The sequence below is a fragment of the Melanerpes formicivorus genome, unplaced genomic scaffold, assembly GCF_026170545.1.
Source record: "Melanerpes formicivorus ecotype bairdi unplaced genomic scaffold, bMelFor1.0.p_v2 SCAF_19, whole genome shotgun sequence".
Lineage (NCBI taxonomy): Eukaryota > Metazoa > Chordata > Aves > Piciformes > Picidae > Melanerpes > Melanerpes formicivorus.
Window position 1 is genome coordinate 9,770,712 of NW_027142371.1, and position 22,933 is coordinate 9,793,644.

Genomic DNA, 22,933 nt, shown 5'->3' on the forward strand with positions numbered 1-22,933 from the left:
ACCTCAGATAGCCCTTGAAGGGCTGCTGCTGAGATTTGTGACCTTTATTATACAAAGGGGACTGGTCAAAATGTTCAAATGAAATCAGCTTCGAAGTGGGGCTTTACCAGTACTGGTATGATATTGATGCTTCTATCAACTGTATCAAATACAGGTGATAAAACGAAGCATGAATCTCATACTCTGGTGGAGTATCCGCAAGCATCTCTGTTCATATATAGAATAAATAGCAAAAGTAGAGCACTTAGGAGAAGAATCACCTTTCTTGGCAGATAAGCCTACAGCGATTGTAAATAAAATGTAGGGAAAACAAACAAACAAACAAAATCAGGAACCAGGACTAACTTTCTAAAATAAGAAACAGACGGATACGGTAAAAGGCAAAAAAGATGTCCAGCAAGTGTCCCGAATACCACCAGGTGTCACTGTAATTCAGAGAGAGGGCAAGTGGTGCGAGACGTGAGGTATCTCCACTGAGGGGTTGACCCACAGTGAGGAACGCTGAGCATTTCGCAGGGGGTGCGTTCAGCTAAAGAGATTAACTGCAGCATTAACTGCTGTCACATTTGCTGTGGGGATACATCAATAGAAAGCATTTGGTGAGCTGAGGCAGATCACTTTGCTCAGAGCTTCACTGAGAAAACTACCAGGGACAAAACTGCAGAAGCAACATAGAGAATCAGAAGTTTTCTTATATATATATATAAAAATAAATCTGACTTTCATCATATAAAGAAGTAATAAAAGACAACTAGCACTTGATGCTTTCCCATACCAGTCACACTAGTATATACACTAACCACAGATTTTCAGTTCCTATATAGAAAACAACCTCACTCATTCTGTGGAAAAAGAAAAGTGAGTGGTAAGTACAGGAGCAGTGGATCACACGCTTTCCCTCCTGCACTCTAGACACACTGACATGCCTGGGGGCTGCATTGTTCATTTCTCATTCTCTAATACCTATTTTGTTCAATTCAGCAGAAGTGAGGTCAACAGAAAGCAGAAATTCCCATTAAATTATGCATTAGACTGGAACAAGCAGTGAAATCATTTGGGCCACAGATATGGAAACTAAAAAATTTCAGCGAAAAAGGAAGCAAAGCTGTCCTTAGGACAGGCTATCACTATGTACCAGGACACTTCTTCATTGCAGTAGCAGAAATGTTTACCTTCATTACATGTACTGGAACACACTGTCAGCATCACCAATTTTTGGCACAGCCCTCGGAGGTAGAACTGAGAAGGGTCAGAGGCTTCCCTGCCAACAGTTTTTATATCAAGTGTCAGCTGCAATAGTTGCAGATCTGAGATCATAAGGAGGAAGCCAAATCAGGAAAGAAGTCAGTACATGAGTAATCACTTAGACTTGCTGCTCTATGTTTTTACCAGGCCCTGCTTTAACGTACATGTAACATTGTAATGAGCACTGCTCATACACCAAATGGAGTACAGCAGTCATAATTGACTGTTAGCATATTCCTGGTTCTTTTTTTCTTTTCTTCTTTTCTTCTCTATATAAAAAGAAACTGGCTCAGAAATTTATGTGTTAAGTACAGTCTAGCACAGCTTTGGAAAGTGCTATTAGAGGAAAACACCATTCTTTTCCATAGAACTATATTAGAATGACCTGGTGATGTGTCTTTTCCCAACATTAGATCCTAATCCTGCAGGTACTGCAGGCACAGAGCCCTGAGATGAAATTAACAACAAATTCTGTGTAAGAAACAGCAGCCTGGTCATTTTTGTAACGATACAGATTAATCACTGCATTTTTATCAGTTACCCTTGATTTTTTAGCAACTTAAATCCACTTTACCTTGTTGAGTGCTGCTGCTATTGTTAGTGCAAACCTGGCACTAAGTTGCCTCATGAGTTTTCCTAACTGTTCACAGGAGAAGCATTGACAAAATCAACATAAAAGCTTTTATTACAATCTTTTGTATTATAACAGCTGTAGTTTTATTATTATTTTTAAAATGAATTAAACACCTTGCATTGCACAACTCTCCACTAAAACAAAGTGACCTTTTGTTTAGCACACATGCTTTGTGATACACTGTGTAACATAGATTATACTGGACAAGACATTTAACCAGGAAAGACAGCCCCTTTTCATTTACGTGGACTCCATATATCTCATTAAAAAACGTGCTTGAAAGAACAGTGAAACTGTGGACTACCAGACATTCATTTATTGTATGACTATAATAAATCCAAGCTTTAAAAAGTGCATTGTAGGGCAATAACCTTGTGAAGAATTCACTTTTACAAAATCCTTGTTACAAGGGAAGTGCTCAGTTTGGACACAGTGCAAGCAGTCAAGTAGTCCTGAGAATTTCTAAAGGTGGTCTTAAGTTTGCCTTCACAACTAATGTGTTTTAGCACTGCTTAATGGCTTAATCCCACTTTATTTATTTATTTATTGTCAGCTAGAATCCTATTGGTGTTCACTGCTGAATGTGACATATGTGCAAATTTCATCTTTCATGTGACAGGTGCCAGCATTCGTGTGAATGCTTAAGAGCTTGACCCAGAGATCACTCACAGTTCCATTACAAGGTCAACTGCTCAACTTGGTCAGCAGTGCCAGACAACTGGATTAGTAACAGCTACTGTCAATTATTCTCCAGCAGTGCAGAACAAGCAAAGGGAGATAAGGCAAATTTGGCATAATGCTTCAAGATTTTGCATGTAGAAATATCCTGAGAGGTTGCAGAAGGAAGACAATACAAACCAAACTCGTATTGCTGAGACATTTGTTTCTCACCTCTGGCACTGACATATTCACCTTTACACTGACAGCCTCAGCTTTATATAATCGGGCCCTGCCCTCAACAACACTCAGACCTGACACTTGTGAGCACATGAAAGAATCTCTCCCAAAGGACAGCAACAGCGTATTTCTGCCAGTAAGCCGAGTACTGCATTTGGCTCCAGCAACAGCCACAGGAAACTGGTGTCAAGTAACAGTCTCCTAAGAGAGGGACAACTTGTAGTATGCTCAGAGGCAATTCAGAGGGGGAAGGAAAGAGGGAGCAATACTTTAAAATAGTGCATTTTGTTCACCACAAGTGCCTCTGTGCACATGCATATGTGTGTGTGTGTGTGTGTGTGTTCATTTTCTTCACTGAGAAGTACATAAAACTTTTTGTCCATGAATTTTACCAATATTGGATACCTGAAGTGAGAAAGTTTCACCGAAGTAAGGGCATGCAGTTTCAATTCATGCCAAGAAAGATTCTTCTCAGTCACTGAAGGTGTGCTTCAGCTCATCTAACTTGGTATCTACAGATTCTGGCATAATTTGGCACAATCTACACAAATGCTGAGAATTTCAGCATCACCAAGTGTTTTCTCTGCACTCAGCAGCAATGATGCAGTTTGTCACACCACAGGCAATCTGCTAACTATGGTGAAAACATCTCCATTGACTATGAGGAGTGTAGGCTGAACAGCTCAGGATAATATGTTCTGTATTGTCATATGAAGCCCACCACAGGAGGCAAAATAACCTTGCAATTTAATAGTGCCCTTTCTTACAGAGCTCTTATTTCTGTGCCATATGAGGAAGACTAGGCTTCCAGTTCCCCACACTGATTTTTCTAGGAGACAAGAGCTGCTGCCAGATTGGTTAAGAGGTGCTCCTCTAGCCCAGAGACAGAAAACAGTGCTGGTGGACTGCAAGCAGGCAGCACTCTTTCCTCTCTGTAGCTGGCAATTACATCTCCACCTCACCTACTCCTTCAGAACAATCCCAGTGCTCCCAGAAAAAGTTAAATCAGACAGCACAGTAAGTTCTCAACAGATTCAAATAGGATTGAACTTTCAGTACTCTGCAAGAGGTGCTCAGGAGCTCATGGAATCATAATTCATTACTTCAGTTTCTTCAAAAACCAAAGACTAATGGAACCAGGCAGCTTTTTCACTGTTAAATGGGTATCACAACTAAGAAGCAACATTAAGTTGTCAGACATTAATTTTCTCAAGGTCTCTGCACTTCCAGAATTACTCAGTAGATTATTTTTTTTTAAACTAACACCAGAATTAGTCAGTAGATTTTTTGAACTAAGACATACTTGGGCTGTGGGTTCCTTACAATGGTAATTTTAAAAACAACTTGTGATTTTCATGAATAAGCAGCAATCCAAAATAAGATGCCTGAATAAATGGCCTGATTTTCATAGTATAATCTTTAAAAGCAGTTCTACTGATACAGCCAACCAGCCAGTTCTGAACATGTATACTACACACATAAAGCTACACTTTCCATGTAGTCATGAAAATGTATGAAAAAACCCCATGGACAATCTTTTATTTATTAGATTTAAGCCTGTTGGCAGTCTTAAACCAAACAAAAACCACAGAATCCTTTCTGCTGCCTACTGTACACACTGAAGAGAAAATAATACTAAAGGTGCCTTTTCTTAAGGGAATCAGAGGGGCCAATGGCACATTTTCATGTATATTCTGCTCCTTATAACATTTAATTTCCAGCCTAAATATTAATGAAAATATTTAATGTGGTTAAAGACTATATATAAAGTGCTTCCTACACTGTCTGCCATCCAAATGATGTATAAATGGAATAGTGCCCAGGCTTGGTGAGATAATAGAAACAAAATTAGAAACAAAACCAGTGAAGCCACATTGCCCATTTAGAAAACAAACAGTACAAAAGAGTAGATCAGGTAGAAATACTCTATGCAACCTAGAATACTACTAGCAACATGAAATGTCATTTTGCTCTTTAGTAGTCTGACAGCATCCCCAGGAACTATTCTGTAACAACTCAAACACTAGAAGAATTCACACAGGCTTTCAGCAGATTTAAGTCAATACCCATTTTGGCCCTTTTGACTTCCTAAGAGGTTTAGAACAGTTTGCACGGGTCATTGGCTGCTTCCCTTCCCTGGAACATTTTACCAGGTTTGGTAGGTTTCAAAAGGGAGACTGTTGCCATAGGAGCAGAGGGCCCTGCCAAGGAAAAGAGTGCCACCAGGACTACTGACAAGCTGCTCTACATCCACTTTATTCAGATGAAGTGGATCCAGCTCTCCTCACATTCTCTAGGCATCTTAAGGGGGTGAGTCCAGCAGGTAAGACTGTAGTTTTTGCCTCTGTTGTTATCCCAGTACTCCTGGCCATTGACTTGGTACCTTACTGCAAACTGGACTACAGAGCACAGCTGGAGGAGGAAAGGAGGCACATGGAGAAAGAAAGTGAAAACATCAACCTGATTCTGCCCGTTTTTCTCAGGAATGCTACTGTGCCACTGTGCACAGAGTTCACAGAAGCTTTTCCACTGGTTGAAGGTGTATCGCACAGACACCATCTTCTCAAAAGCAATATTGTGAACATGAATGGTGCCACTGATGCCCAGATCTGAGCTGGTCACTCGTTCAAGACACACCTGCTGCTCCTGAAGTCGGGAGGAGAAATCCACAGAGTCTGCAGGCTGCTGGAAGTCAGGGACCAAGCACTGCATAGTAAACTCCAAGTCCGAGCTGCTGTACCAGAGGTCTGAGTTTATGGAGAGCCTGGAAAGGACATGCAAGGGGATCGATGGATCCTCCCCACTCTGGAAGACTTTCACTTCAGTGAGCTCCAAGCCCAAAGCATCAGCAAATCTCACCCGGTTCATACGACTCAGGCATCCAGGAACTTGACACCGAACTTCTGCTCGCTTCCTTCTTTCAGGCAATGTAGGCAAAGATCGGGCTCGGCGGCGTATGATAGGCCGTAACGCTGGATCACAGCTGGAGGAGCTGCTGTTTATCCGCTTATCCTGCTGGGGGCCGCCCTTGGCCGGGGTACTGCCCCAAAGAGTCATGCTGCTGCTTGTAGGTACTGCGGCCGGCTTCTGCCGCCGCCCTTGCCCCTCAGCCCATAGCATGTTCTGATACAGGTCAGAGAAGTACCTGGGATTCCTCCGAGGGCCACGAACCTCCATTCTTATCTGACAACAGAAAAGTCAGTGTTAAGACTGCAGGTAATAACAAGTACTGCCTCTCTGAAGCATGTAATGGGAACGATAGCCACAGAGAGTAAATATTTGAGGTTGCTGCACTGGATGCAGCTGAAACAACTTAGACTTCAGAAAGAAAGGGCAGAAGCCTGGGAACTCTCACAGGAGCTGGATACGGATCACAGGCTAGTGCATCGTATGGGGAGACGAAAGCCGTCACTGGCTGATAAGCTCGAGACTGCTGTGCTGGCTGCTGGACCTGCTGCCCAGGCTGGAAAGGGATTCGAGGCTATCACCGCTGATACTGGAGGACCGGAAGCTCTCGCTCAGGCTGGAGACTGACTGAAGACTGTCGTGCTGGGCTCCGAAGGACTCCAGGCTGTCGGAGAGGTCGCTGGATGAATGAGGGTTGCTGTGATGTGCCCTGAAGCACCCTCGGCCGTTACCCACGACGAGAGGGGCCTGCAGACTGTCCTCGTACACACCGACTGACCCCACACTCCAGCAGCTGCAGGGACACTCCAGGCTGTCACACTGGATGCTGGGCGACTCGCGAGGGCTGCCGAGGCCAGGGAAGGTTTGGAGGCTATCGGGCAGGACGGAGCCGGGACTGCTGCAGAGGCTGGAGGGAGCGCGGGGGCTGTCGCGGAGGAGGCTGTCGGGCGGGGCTTTGGCGGCCGGCTCGGTACTGTGGCCAGAGAGGGAGGGACCCACGTTTGGCGACTCTACAGCCCACATCAGCTGCACAGTCCGCCCTCTGCCCCACGGCAAGGCGATGCCCAGCCCGCTCTTGAGCCGGCCGCACACAGAATGGCTGCGGCAGCCCCCGGCCAAGGGCGGTAATCCACGGCCCAGGACAGCAGAGCCAAGGACAGCAGAGCCCGAACCAGGACAGCAACCCTACTCTTATTGCACGCTCCGCGGCACTCCTGCCGCATCCCTTTCCTGACTGAGGACGCATGCGCGAAGTCCCCTTCCGCGCCGCTCCACTCGAGTCCAGCGGCCTGTGCGTGCCGCCGTTTTGCGCTTGCGCACTGAGCACCTGAGGCCGGTGCCCTCGACCTGCCCTGAGGTGCCGGTGGCGACTGGGACGGAGGCAGGTATCGGGCCGGGGGCTGGTGGGGCCGGAAGGCGGCAGTGGCAGACAGGGCTGTAGGGGAACGAAAGGCAGGAAAGGCAGAAATTGCATGTAGGGGATTCCTTAATTAACGAGCTGCCCTCCGGACAGGTACGGCAGCTGTTAGCAGCGGGGATCGCAGATGCATCCGGGGAGGGAGAGAAGTAGGGCCCGGCCCAGCTCGGCTCGGTGGCTGCTTACCGGCTGTGTGGGTACAGCTGGCATGGCGAGCTCGGAACCAGGAAAGCAGCCCCGCAGCGCTATGGCATTGCGTTGAGGCTTTAGCTGGAGAGCGGCCCCGGCAGTGCGCTGAGTGCCGGTTCTGAGACCCCGCGGTCCCGATCCGCGAGTACTCGGAGGCAGCGGGAGCGCACATGGCCCCTGTGCTCCCTCCTTGGCCAGGAGAGAGGGGCTTCTAAGAAATATGTCAGGATCAAATGTAAATAGATAAAGACATGAATATATAAATAGCACTGCAACAAAACCAGGGGTGGATGAGGAGTGGTGTGCTGGTGCTGGGCATCTGTCACCTTTTTGCAGATCGCATCCGTGAACTCCCGGTACGGGAATGCAGGATCGGGAAAATACAAGAATGCTACAAATTCTGCTACGTATTTTTGGTAGAAATTTATCAGTAGTGAGAGATTTGGCTTGGAAAAAGAAAAAAAATAATTATGTGACACAAAATTTGTATATAAGGATGTAAGAGGAACGCATTTTCTGACAAAAAGGACAACTCGAGGTGCACGCAGCGCAGGTGGTTGTTCATCTGTGCCTGTTAAATTAAGAGTAGAAACACCCACCCCCACTCGACTGTGATACTTGGCTCCAGTCAATACACGCGATGCTGCGCAGGAGGAACGCGGTGGGAATGAGCACGTTACACAATGAGAACTAGTGCTCCTAACGCCGCTATATCTGCAGATATTTGGCTCTATTTTACCAACAGTCGTGTAGGGACAGGCTCCTGCCCAGAGCTGGGTGGTTTGTGGCGCGGGCCCAGCCCCACCGGATGCTGCTGCGGTCCCGGGCCGGGGACTGAGCGGAGTCCGGTACCTGCAGCAGCAGTAGAGCTTCCACCGCAGCGCCCGGGGTGGTGACAGCTCGGCATGGACTCACAAGAGTAAGGCAATGATGCTGGTCCGCTCCCGGGAGGGGACCGTGTTTCCCAGTAGCATTTGGTTGCTTATCGGGCTTACTGCTTTAATAATAAGTCACGCTGGGAGGAATCGCATGGTCTTTGTTTACTGCATCTCTAGGCCGTGGTGATGTTTACATTTGATACACTATGTCTTGCGAACCCGAAAGACTGGAGTCGTTTGAAGATTATGTAAAAAGAAAGGCGCAGATACTCTTTAAACAAGAGTAATAATGGGACCGGGCATTCAAGAATACCCCTTATTACTGCACAGAGAGACAGAAAGAAAGGAAAGCCAAGTCAATGAAAACCACAAAGGAATGGTAAAGTAAGGAAATATTTTTCTCATTTTCTAGTTACAGGAATTTCTAAATACTGTAGAGTAGTTAATATGTGCATAGCTGTACTGTTCAGATTATCATCCTCTGCTCCACAGAAGCAGAAACAGTTGTGCAGTATGATTGTGCAAGTCACAGAGTGACAGAGGTGACTGCTTCAATGCTGGGGGTACAAGACTCCTTTTCATTCTTCAATAAACTCTTGAATTGGTGAAATTGTGGTTTTTAAAACAAAATCTTGACTATACTGGCAGAAAATCTGTGAACAAGATGTACAGCTAGACAAATTAACTGAACTACAGTCAGGCTAGATTAGACTGGGAGGGCACAGTTTATTTGTTCCTGCTTTACTTTTGAAAGTTAGTAATATTTCTTGTTTGTAGAACAGTGTGTTTACAGAATGCACTGATTTAATGATTCCATGTACTTACACAGAAATGTATCTGTTTCATTTGAGGAAATAGATATTTTAGTTTTAATTTTAAACTGTCCAGATCAGTAATGTCCTTCCTTTTACTTGCATATGAGTTTTCCTCCTATTAATATTTGCACAAACCCTTTCTAACATGAAACATTTTGTTTATGCCTTTTTTTGTGAAGTAGTTAGTCTTAATACCAGAATAAACTGTATGATCCTTGCCCACTTCCATTCCTCAACTTTATAGGAATAATCTCTTAATTTTGTTAAGAGCATGCAATAGAAAAAGGGAAACAATATTGGTCTTGCAGTGGACTTCAGATTGTACTTTGTAATTTGTTAAATTGCAGTAGGACTGTGCCCCAGGTACTATAGAAATTAGTAATTAAATCATAGAATCATAGAATTGTTAGGGTTGGAAGGGACCTCAAGGATCATCTAGTTCCAACCCCCTTGCCATGGGCAGGGACACCTCACACTAGATCAGTTTGCTCAGAGCCACATCTAGCCTGGCCTTAAAAACCTCCAGGGATGGGGCTTCTACCACCTCCCTGGGCAACCTGTTCTACTGTCTCACCACGCTCATGGTGAAGAATTTCTTCCTAATATCCAATCTGAATCTACCCATTTCTATTGTTTTTCCATTCCTCCTAGTCCTATCATTACCTAAAAAGTCCCTCCCCACATTTCTTGTAGGCTCCCTTAAGGTACTATGATTCTATGATTAGTAGTATAAAAAGTAAAAAGTGACCATAGGATAGTTCTGATGAACTGTAAGGGTAGTTGCAGTCACTCTTGCTCTTTTTTAAACCAAACTGCTCTCTAAACTTTTATTGTATTTCTATTCTGATGATTGTGTATGCTGTTATTTATTTGTGATACTCTGTTTAATCCTGGCTACTTACAGTAATGGAAAAAGCCATCTGAACACCAAAGGACTAAATAAGCCAATTGCTCATGTGAAAGCTTCTCCTGGAAGACTAGACAAGAATGTATCAAGTGCCACTGAAAGGGTAAGTTATTCCAGTTTGGTTTTGTTTGCAGACAAAGGGTACTTAGTTCATGTCAGTTTCTTAATAACCTCATGTACTTTCTTATCTTTTCAGATTTCCCATGACACCCAAGATGGTAACCAGCCAAGTGTTCTTAAGAAGGGAAGAAACCAGGTGGATGGCAGTACTCAATCAAAAAGGTAGTTGTATGTTAAGATTGTCTGTTTAATTTCTAGTTGTTTCAAACTGGCGTATGAAATGCTTGTAATGAAAGCCTGGCACCTGTGTTTTGCCTTTGACTTCACTGGCCCAGGAATTCAGTATTTAGTAGGACAATAAATTTATCTTCTCAATATGGAAACTTACTATCCTGCCTTGGTGAGTTCTCAGGCAAAATCAGAATAAGACACAAAATCAGTAGTAGGCAGTGTTATCTCTGCCAACAAATACTAAGTTGACCACATTGCCAAGTTTCCGTGCCAGTTATAGCTTCATTCATGTAGATCCATGGCCTTTAATGGGGTAGCAAAGCCTTTGTAAGATGATTTTCCAAAGGTATTCATCATTCTAACAGAATATGATCTTTATTTAGAATCACGAGTGTTGGCTCATCACTGCACAGAGCACAAGGACCAAAGAAGAGTCTCCCAGAAAGAAAGCAAAATGACTCTTGTCTGCGCAGGATCCCTCCTAGTGTAAAGGGCAGCACACAAGGTAACCTCTGTAAGGTTAAAGATGTTCCAGTGCAACATTTTTATGGCAGCAGAAAAGAGCAGTTGGAAAGGAATCATGGAGAATATGTTGGTGAAGCTGTTCCATGCTCTTCTAAATGGCAAGAGGCATCTGTAAATCAAATGTTTCTTGATTTTGAATCAGTACAAATTATTAAAGAAGATGCTGAAGATGACAGCGCCAGCGATCTGTCTGATTCAGAGAGGATTCCCATTCCCCCATCTCCCTGCACACCACCAGAACTCATTCTCAGAGCTGAAGAAATTGATCCAGTTTGTTTGGAACATGTTTCTGGGATGGGTTTTAAAGGATCAGCGTACTACTACCCAGACTTCCTTCCACCCCCTTTCAACTCATGGGACTTGAAGCAGCTGGCCATCTTTGTAAATGTGGAGGGAAAAATGGAATTCCGGCCAAAGCCAACAGGATTTCTTGAGAAATTCATCAATCGCCTTCTGCATCTGGAATGGCTGCAGATGCAGACTATAGAGAATGAGAAAGGAAGGGCAGCCAAAGCCAGGCCACAGACTGCTCCCAGCTCCATCCGTACCCTAAAAAGCCCTGGCAAAGGCAAAGCATTACTCAGCCCTTTGCCTAACAAGCAAACAATTCCTGAAGAAAGTGTTACAAAGCTGTCTAGAAGTTATTCAGGTCACAGGGGAGATCCCTACGGTGAAGAAAGTCGACAGTTATATTCTCATCCAGGTCACTTGAAACTTTCTGAGAGAGTTGGATGTGCAGTGTCTTCTCAAAGACAATCTGCTGAAGTAAGGAGTGAACTGAAAAAAAAGCCTATTGCAAAGCAACAGCTTCTCAGTCTGCAGCCCTCTGAGAAGAGTTCTAAAATTCAAAGTGTTGGTAATATCAGACCCCCTAAGCAAAGCCCAGGGTTTCCTGGTTCAGCTGCTCCCATCAAAGGTTTAAAAACATACACGGGTACAAATCCAAAGAAAAATGGCAGTGCCAACAATTATGTTCCCTCTAAAAAGCCAGCAGTGGACAGGAAAATGAATGGCACAAAGCAAACATCATGCAAATTTAAATGAACAAAAATTCATCAGCAAGCGTTGCTACTTCTTGACTGCTGGAAAGCATTTGGCCATGTTTTCTGCCCAGGAAGATCCTGAGAAAATATGTTCTTGATGCATGGTTCTAAGTCAGCACTGTTCATTTCAATACATTTGATCTTAAGCCAGCAAGGCCAGCAGGAAATCTTTTCCCTGAAGGCAAATGTCTTCCATTGGTCTCTCCTCAAAAATATTTACAATTGCTCAATGAAGATAACAATAGCAGAGTATTAAAGTATAGAGAAATACAGAATTACAACATCTCTTATTTGCACCAGCTGAAATCCATTGAAGTCTGTAGTAGTTTTTATGCTTACCTTGGTATGGTTGAGAGGGTAGGATCCATGCTCTTGTCATTGGATTGATGTGCTGTTCTGTGGGATGTGAATGTAATGTTCTTGGTTGTGTTTTCTGATGGAAAAGGGCTTGACTGTTTTTATAACGTAGTGGAGTGTGCTTATCTATGCAAAGTTAAACTCCAGTTCTTCACAGAAGATGATGAATGAAATTTTTTTGATTGAATTAAGAAATTATATTTTTGTTAAGAAGGAGAATGGAGTTAATGTTTTGAAATGTTTTAATGCAGAAAGGATTCTTTTTAGGACAAAAAAAATATAATTAGGGAGCAGACAGCTTCAGTAGTGACAGGTTAAGAAAATGGAATGTGTATTTTTCTACCCAGAAGTTTTCACTGTGTTTACAGACAGCTTTCCTTGAAGTCCATTTTGTAATCCTTGATGCTCTTTGTCATTTAGGGGAAATGACCAGATTTCAATTTGCACATGAGTATATGACTAATGCAAATGAAGGGTATTAACTGGAGGCTCTGGCCTAACTTGAAGAACACAATAAATAGACTCTGAGAGTATGAATTTAAAGGCTATTGCAAATTTAAGTAAAGATATATTCTAATACAAGGGATACCTATTTTCAGTCACCCAGGATGACTGTTATTTATCCCATGGTCCAGTCTAATTCAGTTAACTTCTTTTCTCAAGGTTTAGTGAAGGGAAAATAACCTGAAACAAAGAAATTGTGCAACCAGGACTGGGTCCCATCCTCGGACCCTCTGTTTTCTCTTGTGTCTGTAAGAGACAAGAGAATATGAAGAATAGTTCAGTGAGTATTCAAGTGTCAGTTTATCTGTTACAATTTCAAATTAATCACAGCAGCTGGAGGCACAGTCTTGTTGAAGGTGAAATTCTAGAGGATACTTGGTACTTTCATTTTAAAATGAAGTACTAAGCAGCAGTAACTTTGTCCTCAGCCAAGAGCCAGACTGAACTGTTCATGAGAAGGGAGGGCTGGTGGACCAAATTTTACAAGTTGATGTTTCACATTGATAGAACATGAAAAAGTAGCAAATACTGAAGAGTGCATAATGTATATAGTTCAGCTGCACTTCTCTTGTTGATCTCATCTTGGTTTTAAGATGCTTAGCTGTTTCTATTCTTTTCATTGTGCCTACCAGATCTTCAGCTTTGTAAAATTTCAAAGCATGGATTTGTATGTAGTTCAGAATGTGAGGCTATTAATAAATGTAGTAATAAACTAGAGTATTTTACAGTACATAAAAACATTGCTCAGGAATAGTCTTAAGAAATATTTTTAGTGGGTTTTTCCCTAGTCTGCTGGAGACCAAATGTGAAATTTTAAATGGATAAATAAATGTAATACACAGTATTCTATTTCCATATTCAATAGTTGTGAAGTTACAGTTGAAATGAATTGTAGTTGCATGTACATTCAGCTCTATGCAATTAAAGTGAAACTCAAGCTGACCTGCTCAAAGATCCAATAAATGGGCTGTGTCAAGAGGTATGGTGAAACGTAGAGGATGGTGTTCCAACACCAGCATTGTGGAGGACCAGCACATTCCATTGTTGCTGTTTCATCTTTTTGTTTTGTCCCAGGCTTACCATGTATTTCAGCTTTCTTTTTTTAAGATGAAAGGTTCTTGAATCAAGTGCTTGAATTTTAAGCTGTGGTCAAATTCTGCAAGCCTACTTATTAACAGTAGTGGAAATCAGTAGGACTGCCCTTGTCACTAAGAACCTCTTTAGTGCACGGCCTTAGCACACTGCTGTAGTGCACGACTACAAGCACCAAAAGCAGGGAAAGCAGGATCAAGTCAATAATCAGAACAGCAGATTTTTTTTTAACCAATTCTGTTTGGTGCAGTAATTCATTTAGCATGTTGTTACAGCACTGAATAGTAGTGTATGCTAAATTTTCCTCTGAAATGCTACTCTATATTGATGCTTTCTTAGGTTATAAAGAGGCCATGTAGATACAGGCACGTTTTGCATGATCACCTCTTAAGGAACAAGTAATGTTTCAGTCAGCCTTGACTAGAACAAAGCTGATTGGCACCAAGAAAAGTTTTCTCACAGACCTAGGAAAACTTTGGTTTAATATCACACTTGTGATCTGATGGACATCAATCTGTTGTTGGAGACTGAAAGTTAAGCAGGTGTAGATGATGATACTGCTTACAATAAGCCTGAGTTCTTTGTTAAACGCTGGCTGTGATCTGGCCACGTTTGTCTCACATGATAATCACAAGTCTAATTTTTGTTCATTGATTTGATACTTACACAGTCTTCTCTGTTCACATACAAAAATAGAAATTCTCTGTGGGCCTCCACAAGCAGCTCTTGGTGTGAGCAGACCTGCAAGAATTGGATTTTATCCTGCAGCACTTTTGCTTTCATTTTAACTCGACTGTGTTCCAGGCCTGTAGATCAAAAGAGCTCCTTTTATGAAGAAGGCTGTGGTTTACATTACCTTTAGTTTGTGCTGATGGATACTGTCTTTAGAAGCACTTCTGAATATAGCAGAGAAGTTTATTCTATCAAATATTCAGGTTAGAATTCAAGTACTTCCACAGCACAGTGTTTGTGTGGCTATTTATGTGTTTTTCCCATTATGTTTAGCAATATGATCATATGTGAGTCTAAGCCTAGCACTGATGATGCTTCTTGAAGAGGTAATTTACTGTGATGTGAGAGATTTAAACAGAGTAATTTATATATTTATTTTTTTCTATTTAATTTAAAGTTTTACTGTTCTGCAGTACTGCCTACAGAACAAATATGCTCAGGTTGCATTTTAAATAAAGAGCCAGATTCTATTTCAGTTATGGAGAAGCTTTGAACAGCTTTGTTTTCAATGTAATTACCCTGTTATAAAGATGTGAAGAAACAGAATTTTCCTCCAATATGTATACACTCTTTTCCTTAGTGATGCTAAGCTGTATTTTCAATGCATAACTTGCAGAAAAACAATACTGTTTTCTCTTGATGTGTGTTTTTTCTCCTTTTCTTGCATCTCTGCAATGAAATACTGAGGTCACTTGGTTTTACCTCCCCCCCCACCATGTAATAGCTTTCAGTTACATAGAGCAGTTATGAAGTTTCTGCAGGATGCCTCCAGATCCTCATTCTCTTAGCTGGACAGGTGTCAAGCCTCTGCACTCACTCAGAGGGGTTATCGTTGCGTAAGCAATGTGTACCATTCTAGGAAGAGGGCCTTCCTGTCTTCTTCAAGTGGAAGAGCCTTCCAAGGATGACCCAAATCAATCTCTGCTGCTGGCTCAGTGTCCTAAATCATGGAGTGGCCCATTACTAAGATTGTATTTTTCTTTCTGAATGATCACATTTGCTGATACAATTTCAGAGCTGTGTGTTGATTGTTCCCATAGGCAAAAAATGCTGAGCGGTATTTGTGCTGAGAAGGTTGAGTTTGGAGAAAATGGGTTGCCATAAGTATGGAGCTCTCACCTCCCACCAATGCCCTTCTCCCAGGATGCTGTGACCATGGCTCTATGACCATCTTTGTGCTGCCAGGGCCACTCTGCTTTCTGCTGTTCACCCGTGCCCAGGGTGTTGGCAGAGTGGTATAATGCTACACAGATGGTCTGGCTCACTCCTTTGGATTAAACTGGGAGTCTTATTTAACTTCAAATTGCTTAATTATGCTGCAATCCCATTATTGCTTGTGTCCTTTCTTTGTTTCATTTATTGCTGTTCAAAGCAACTTTTTGTATGTGCTATTTAAAGGATCCTTTTAGAATTTTGAGAGTATTTTGAGAGCTTTTTCAATCCATATGTGATACATTTTTTTTTAGCTGATACAGTTGAAATTTCTGCAATATGAAAGTGCTGAGAATGTACTAATTTTTTTTGCCTTATTTTAAAGGTATTGAGCTTTTGTTGCTCCCATTGGCATTAGTGATTTTTCTTCTGAAAAATAAACAGACCACTCTATATGGAAAGACTGGAACTGTATTAACTAAGAATTTGCAGCCCAGCTTTTGATGTTGGCAATCATGTATTCTTATTTATTTGGACTTTTTGTGGATATTTTTGCTAGTAATTTCATTGGAAAGTGATCTTGTAATTCAAAGTTACTGTATATTTAATAAAAAGTGAGATATTGCCTATTTCTTACTTAGTTGTATTTTTCTTCATTGTCCACAAGATGGCAGCACTGAATGCTTTTAGCGAATTTCTTCACTGCAGGGTAGGGTAGAACTTGCAGCTCAGCATCTTTCAGCTGGATTGCTACTGCCCGAGCTTGGCAGTTCGAGCTGTGTGAGCCTCATGTGGCAATCACTTCTGTAACAGTTGTCTTAAGGTGTCATAACAGGTGAAAATAACACGAAAGTTTTATTTCATAGTTAAACCTTTTAAAATGCACTAATCAAGTCTCACATTCTTTGTTATAACCACCAGGATGCTTTGAACATGACCCAAAGAACAGCAAATTCGTGGGTAGATGCTTGCAGAGAACCACATTCTCATGTTGCTAATATACCTGGATAAACACGTTTAACTCTGCATATGGCCTATTTATACACTGAGCTGTGACCAATCAAGAGGAAAATAAAGGGAATCAAGAGGAAAATGAAGGGAGAGAGATTCAGAGGGGAAAAAATGCTATTTCCTATTGCTGAAAATCCCTTTGTTTCCCTTTTTTTTCTAATTTTCTATTAAGCATTACAAATGTCTCTGAGATATCGTATGTGAATTTTACGACCAGGACATTCTTGCTATTTGAGGATTTCCTAATGTCTAAACCATCCTATCCTATGCTGCCCTTTAACCCTGTTACTATTATTTTGTCCTGTTATTAGTGGATCTTTGATCCTCTGCCTGCCTTCCTCCCCACACTCACTGTTACCAACATTGTGGCCTATTTGACATGATCAGTTCTTTTCCTCTCTCCCAGAACAGAAGATCAGGAAGGAACTTTGGTGAGTTCTTCCTTTTGTGTCCTTCATAAGAAGTTTTATTATCAGTCATGTGCCCTCTAGGTATTTCACTGTCTTACCTTTATGGTTTGTTACTGATTAGTCTCAATGAGATTGCAAGGACATGGAAGAACAGCTTTACAAATACAAAGTTACTGCAATTTGAAAAAAAAATTCCATTGTTCTTTGTCTCTGCTGAGTACAGGACCAGAAGCAATGTGCTTGAGTTGCAGAAAGGGGGATAAGACAACTGGGGAACCACTTCTGCCTTTGATTAACTACCTAATGAATTCTAGAGGTTATCAGAGCAGCTATGTCAGAATGCAGCAAGACTGAAACAGATCTCTTTGCCCAGAAGGCTCAGCAAGGTGATAAAGTGGGATATCATTTTGTCCTATGGTGCATTGAGGCAGGAAAAAATATTTGAAACTGGGGTGCAAATGAGTATCCCTTTGATTTGCAACAGAGGGGACTGTAGAATACCTTTCTATGAGTCTTGAAATAATTTGCTTATCTTCTTTGCAGGGAAGTCAGTTGAACTTTTAATGTTAAGAAGCCTCCCAGAAGGTAGCTACTGTGTGCCTATGGTTATTCAGGACAGGCAAGGATTTTCTACAAGACAGAATCTGCACGCTGAGCTTTGCTTTTGCCCAGATGGACATACATGTCAAGATTGACCACTTCTCACAGCAGTGACACTTGTAGGTGGTACCATTGCAATAATACTGATGGCTTTCTTATTACCACTGGGTAGGTAACCTAACTTATGCATGCAAGCCATGTTATTTGCCTGCTGGATCTGCAATTTGAGCTCATGAACATGTGCTAAAATCTACCATCCTTAACCAGAAAGACCATTTTGCCTCAAAGTGTAGTCACGGTGGTGTAGTCATGTTGGTTACTGCTGAGTAGGTGAATTACTCATTTTTACCTGAAGGAAAAAAATTAAAAGATTATTCCTGTGGTTACCTGTGAATGATCTGTTATGTCTGCCTGCTCAGTGCAGTGCTCTGTGGAGATACCAGCTTGGCTTTCTAAAGCAGGCTGACCACTCCAGGCCAAGCATTACGTGTTGGGTGATAGATTGGACTTGATGATCTTGAAGGTCTTTTCCAAGCTGGTTAATTCTGTATTCTGTTGGTGAGTTAACTCATTTGCAGTTGTGCTGGGTACCTCACCAACCCACTGCATTGAGCCATATAGATCTATTCAAAATGCCCATTGCACCATTCGCTTTCTTCTTCCAACAGTTTCCACTGTTCTGCTTTGCTGGTTTTATGTGCCAGGATGTAAAAACAAAGTCATTGTTCAACCTCGAGAAGGTGAACAGACTTTAATGACCTATAATGAAGAGAGTAGGATGTCTATATCTCAAGTAAGTGCAGAAGTGTGTATTCACATAACTCCTGGTCAACTCTTTTATTACATTTTGTCTGGTTTGGGTTCTGAGCAAAAAAAGCTACTCTGGTGACAGACTGTTGTCAATCCTACCATTTTTTAGTATCAGCAGGACCTTCCCAGGTGCCTTCCTACTGAGGAGTCCAGCAGAGGAGGAGGAAGAGGCACATCATCCTTTATCACACTGCACACAGTAGTGTTTTCAACAAGGAAGTAAACAGAATCATAGAACTGTTGAGGTTGGAAGGGAGCTTTGAGATCCAACCACTTGCCCAGAGCTCACCATCTCAATACTACTGATAAGCAAAAGTGAAAAAGGGAGCAGTCTGCAAAAGTGTGATCCTTCACAGCCTACTTCAATTTCTTATTAACACCATCCCTCTCCCTGTATGCAGGCTAAGCTGGATATCGCAGGTCATGCTGTTCTGCCACCTGTGTCTGTAGAGGCTGGAAAAGAAGCAATTGCTGAGGTAACTGCCTGTCTCCTCATGTAAATGTGCTTTTAATACCACAGAAATTGGTAATTCCAAGAATGAGATCTGGTGTTAATAACAGTGGGAGGAACAATGCAACAGAGCTCACTTAGAAAAGAAATGTCACTTGCTGGAGATTCCACTGGTATTTAAAATACTGTTCATAACTTTTTTTCCCCCCCTTAACAGCTTTCAGTTTGAGACTGACACTTCTTTTCATTAGTTATTGTTCCAAATATTTGGAAATGTAATTTCTTCCAAAATTATCACAGTACCTGAAGTGATATGCACAAGATCTTATTCAGTTCTTGGCATAAGAGAAATGTAACCATCATTCTTCAGATATCTATCACAAACATGCTGGCCAATATATTCCACTTAACATACTGTGACAGCATGGACAGAATTTGTGAGTGGGTTTTTATGACTATAAGATATACTTCTGGGGGTTTGAAGGCTTTTGAGTTTGTTCTGTAGATTTTAGTACTTTATTCTCTAACATATGTCTATTTTTATTGTAAAGAATGCCTGAAGGCAATTCTCATCTACATCAGTAGGTGACTGCCATGTGTTCTGTTAATAAGTAGGTAATGATCACCAAGAGACTCTAAGAACAATTTCTGTCTTACAGCAGGCAAAGAAAATGTAAAATAGTCTTTTTTATGTATGTGAGAAACCAATTCCACAATCCTTAAGACCATAGTTAGAAACTAGGATTACTCGTGTAACATTATAAAGTTCTGAGGTCATGTGTGGCACAATTAATGGAAGGGAACACAAAAATTTTTGAGGAAGAAACATATTTTGTTATTAAAGATTATGAAGAATTTCTACAGTTGGTAAGTCTGTGCACAGATGCAGCACACACTTGTAAGAAGAAATTGTCCCTGAACAGAAAAAGCTGCAATGTAACTGGAGAAGATAGCACAAAAGGGCTGGATGTAGCAGAGAGAAAGATAATTTGATTTATTTATCCCTGAAAGAAATATTAGCAGGTGACATCATGCTGGTCAAACCTGAGATACTATGTCTGTGTTCCAGGATGGCATGTACACTACTCACAAGACATTCCAAACAAGACACTTGGATTCTATCATACAGACAGTGGACGAAACTCTGGGTCAGGTAAGAAATAAACATTGAATTGCTCCTCTGTCAAGTTGGCTTGTAAAAATAGGGGAAAAAAAAGGATTGCAAACTGGAAAGCTGCTGTGGCTTTAGCTACTTTCTCAGCCCGCATCCAAGCAGCGTTACAATCAAAAGAAGGTATAGATTTTATGTGAAAACATTCAAGACTCTTCCTTGTTGAAAATGCCTTGTCTTCAAGTCTTCTTGCTGCCTCTGGCTGGTCACCCAGTAGTTACTTCCAGGCAGAGGTCTGTCACCTGTAACAGATTCTTCCAGATGGGTAAGTGGGGCAAAGTGCTTTCTGTTGCTGTGCAGGATTAACTTTCAGTTGCTCTTCTGTGCTATCAGGGAAATCCTAGTTCCTCTTGCCAAGTCCTGTCTGGCCACTGTGTGTTCACAGACCTGCCTTGCGTCTCCTTGGGCCAATCTGCATGCCTCCACGCAGTCAGGGTAACTTGATAGCACTCTGTCTGGGCCAGGACAGATCAAATGCTGATTTGTACTCTATAGGAGAAAGTTCATGCTCTGGTGCTTGTGCAACTGAGAGTCTCAGTACACTTCATACCCTTCACTGTAACCTCCTGGCTTACCTGCTCAATTTGAATACCATGAATGCCTTTAATTTTCAAAATGTCAGAAAGAGCCTCCATGATGATTTGTCTTGTTTCTTCCATGATGATATGTGTTGTTTCTTCTCTTTAGAAACTGTATTACCAAAACACACTGCAGGATTATGGGGCCATCTGTGAACCTCATGAACCTTATTCCCCCTCTGTCTCTATTACCAGTGAAGACTTGTCTGTTGATTTTTTGAACAATCTGGGACTAACCTTTTTGGCTCTAGAGGAAATTTATCAGAAGTGATTTCCATAGTTCAATTAGTCCAAGTGCTGACAAATTTGGAAAGAAAGAACTTTAAAGTTTTGCAACATGTTTGCACCATGAGTACCTGTCCTGTTGGTCTTTTTGCTTACACTGTTTGCATACCTTCAGCCAAGAATGTGATGTGTCCGGAGACATGATAGAGTGATTTTGGTAGAGTCTGTACAGACTTACACAAATAGAAGATGTCATACTAGGTAACCTCAATATTGTATACAAAGTTAAAGAACAGATCTGCTAAGCTAGGAATTCCAGTCAAAGTTCCACATGGAAATAAGCTGATTTGGAATGAAGAAGCAATCACCAGGTAGGCCAGTAACGGAATCCTTTCTCCAGTACGTGATCCTTTAAATCCAGGATTAACTTTAGTGCAGCACCATGTTAATCTGACTTGATGACCAGATCTTTTATTTCTACATGACACTGAAACATCGAGGAGGAAGTGCACTCTACTCCTGGTATGACTGTAACTGCATGATGACACAATGATCTGAGAGGTCTGCACCAGTTTAGCCTTTTAGCATAAACCAGGCACTTAGTGCTTGCATGCTTATGCTGGCATCTGGTGGCTGTTAGTACCATGACACTATTGTAATACCCTAAGAGCTAAGAAGTTGCTGACAGAGGACAAGGGATGATTATTCTTTCCATTCAAATAACTACCCTCTCTAAATGAGCTACAAGTGACTGATGAGGAAATTAATAGGTTTCCTCAAGTACTCAAGATAAAGATAGGATGGTATCAAATTTCCCTCCATGGAAGCCAGAGATGTGTTAATTTTAACTTTTGTGATTTGCACAAATGTGTGCAGTTGATCAGTTATAGCCTGATGGCTCTTGGTGTTATGATGCATGAATGAGGAAAGAATAGCTCAGAAGATAGCACTCTGTCATTAGGTAAGTCGTACATGCAACAAGAGATGGAATTAATCACAAATCTTCTGTTCTATTACAATTCTGTGTCAAAAGAAAAATGCTTTGCCAAAGGCAAGCACTAAGTCTGGTACCCAGGGCACTGTTCTTCTGTTCCAAAGTTTACTTAAACAATAAATTATGCTTTTGCTCAGATGTTATTAACTTATAATTCAAGGCTGGAAACTTTGGTCAAGTGTGATAAAATAATTTGGCTGAGTGGCAGGCAGCTCAGTTTTCAGGCCAGTGATTTCACAGCGCTGCTAATGACCAAGATAGCTTTTTATTGCAGTCTTTAACCATATTGCTGAGGTTAGAATTATGTTATGTTTTGCTGTTCCTTCTGAAAATTAATCATGATTAAAAGTAATAAAAGAAGTGTGTGTGCATTTTCATTGTTTCTGTAAATTTGTGTTGGATCTATAGCACCTCATGCTTACAAACACTAAAGCAGTAGACGTGTTCAGACCCATAATGCTAATGCCAAAAGTTGTTTCTGTCTTGCATGGAAAAAACCCCAAAAACAGAAAAAAAAAAACCCTGTTTTACTGCAAAGCCATTGTATAACATACTAGAACATTCACTGGAGGTTCTTACAATGATAGACAATGAGCCCATACAGGTAGTAGCATTCATTATTTCAGTGTCTTCAAGGATTTTGAAAACTTAAATGCACTAAGCTAACGCAGCTTCCCAGCATCATTGCGAGATAATGATGTAGCGTTTACAGTTTAAAGAGCAGAATGTTTACTTGTGCCACAAAACACACTGCATATAATGATAACCCAACCAGGCTTTGGGCCTCAAAACTGCTATTCTCCTGTCTCCACTGAGGGTGACAGTGAACCCTCAGACTCCCACTGACTGAGGGAACTTTCATATGTTCATACGAAGGCTGATGCGAAGTCCCTGCTTGACACAGCCCTTCTCCACTAGTGCCTCACAGCAAACCTGGGCTGAGAGACAGGACCTCTAGGCAAGACAACTTGCCACATTTCTTCCCGAGGCTCCTCTGCTTGTACCTAGTGTCTTCTCCTCAAAGCCAAGCAGACAGCTCATGCATCGCCCAAAGAAATAGCCATTGCTCAGGGGCTGGTGTCAGGGGAGTGCTGTCCG

General features: G+C 41.8%; 2 protein-coding genes across 5 annotated transcripts; one reads left to right on the forward strand and one right to left on the reverse strand.

Moving 5' to 3' along the window:
• Positions 1-1,957: 1,957 nt before the first annotated feature.
• Positions 1,958-6,880, reverse strand: PPP1R3D (protein phosphatase 1 regulatory subunit 3D). Its single transcript, XM_068150044.1, has one exon. The coding sequence runs from the start codon at positions 5,951-5,953 to the stop codon at positions 5,036-5,038; it is 918 nt and encodes a 305-aa protein (XP_068006145.1). The 5' UTR covers positions 5,954-6,880; the 3' UTR covers positions 1,958-5,035.
• Positions 6,881-6,982: 102 nt separating this feature from the next.
• Positions 6,983-16,224, forward strand: FAM217B (family with sequence similarity 217 member B). 4 transcript variants are annotated; one of them, XM_068150045.1, is made up of 5 exons: positions 6,983-7,064; positions 8,345-8,551; positions 9,887-9,992; positions 10,086-10,171; positions 10,564-16,224. In XM_068150045.1, the coding sequence occupies exons 2-5, from the start codon at positions 8,457-8,459 to the stop codon at positions 11,747-11,749; spliced, it is 1,473 nt and encodes a 490-aa protein (XP_068006146.1). In that variant the 5' UTR covers positions 6,983-7,064; positions 8,345-8,456; the 3' UTR covers positions 11,750-16,224. The 4 variants fall into 4 exon arrangements, with proteins under 4 accessions (XP_068006146.1, XP_068006149.1, XP_068006148.1 ...); XM_068150048.1 differs by having other exon boundaries at positions 8,345-8,546; XM_068150047.1 differs by having other exon boundaries at positions 7,011-7,068.
• The last annotated feature ends 6,709 nt before the right edge of the window (positions 16,225-22,933 follow it).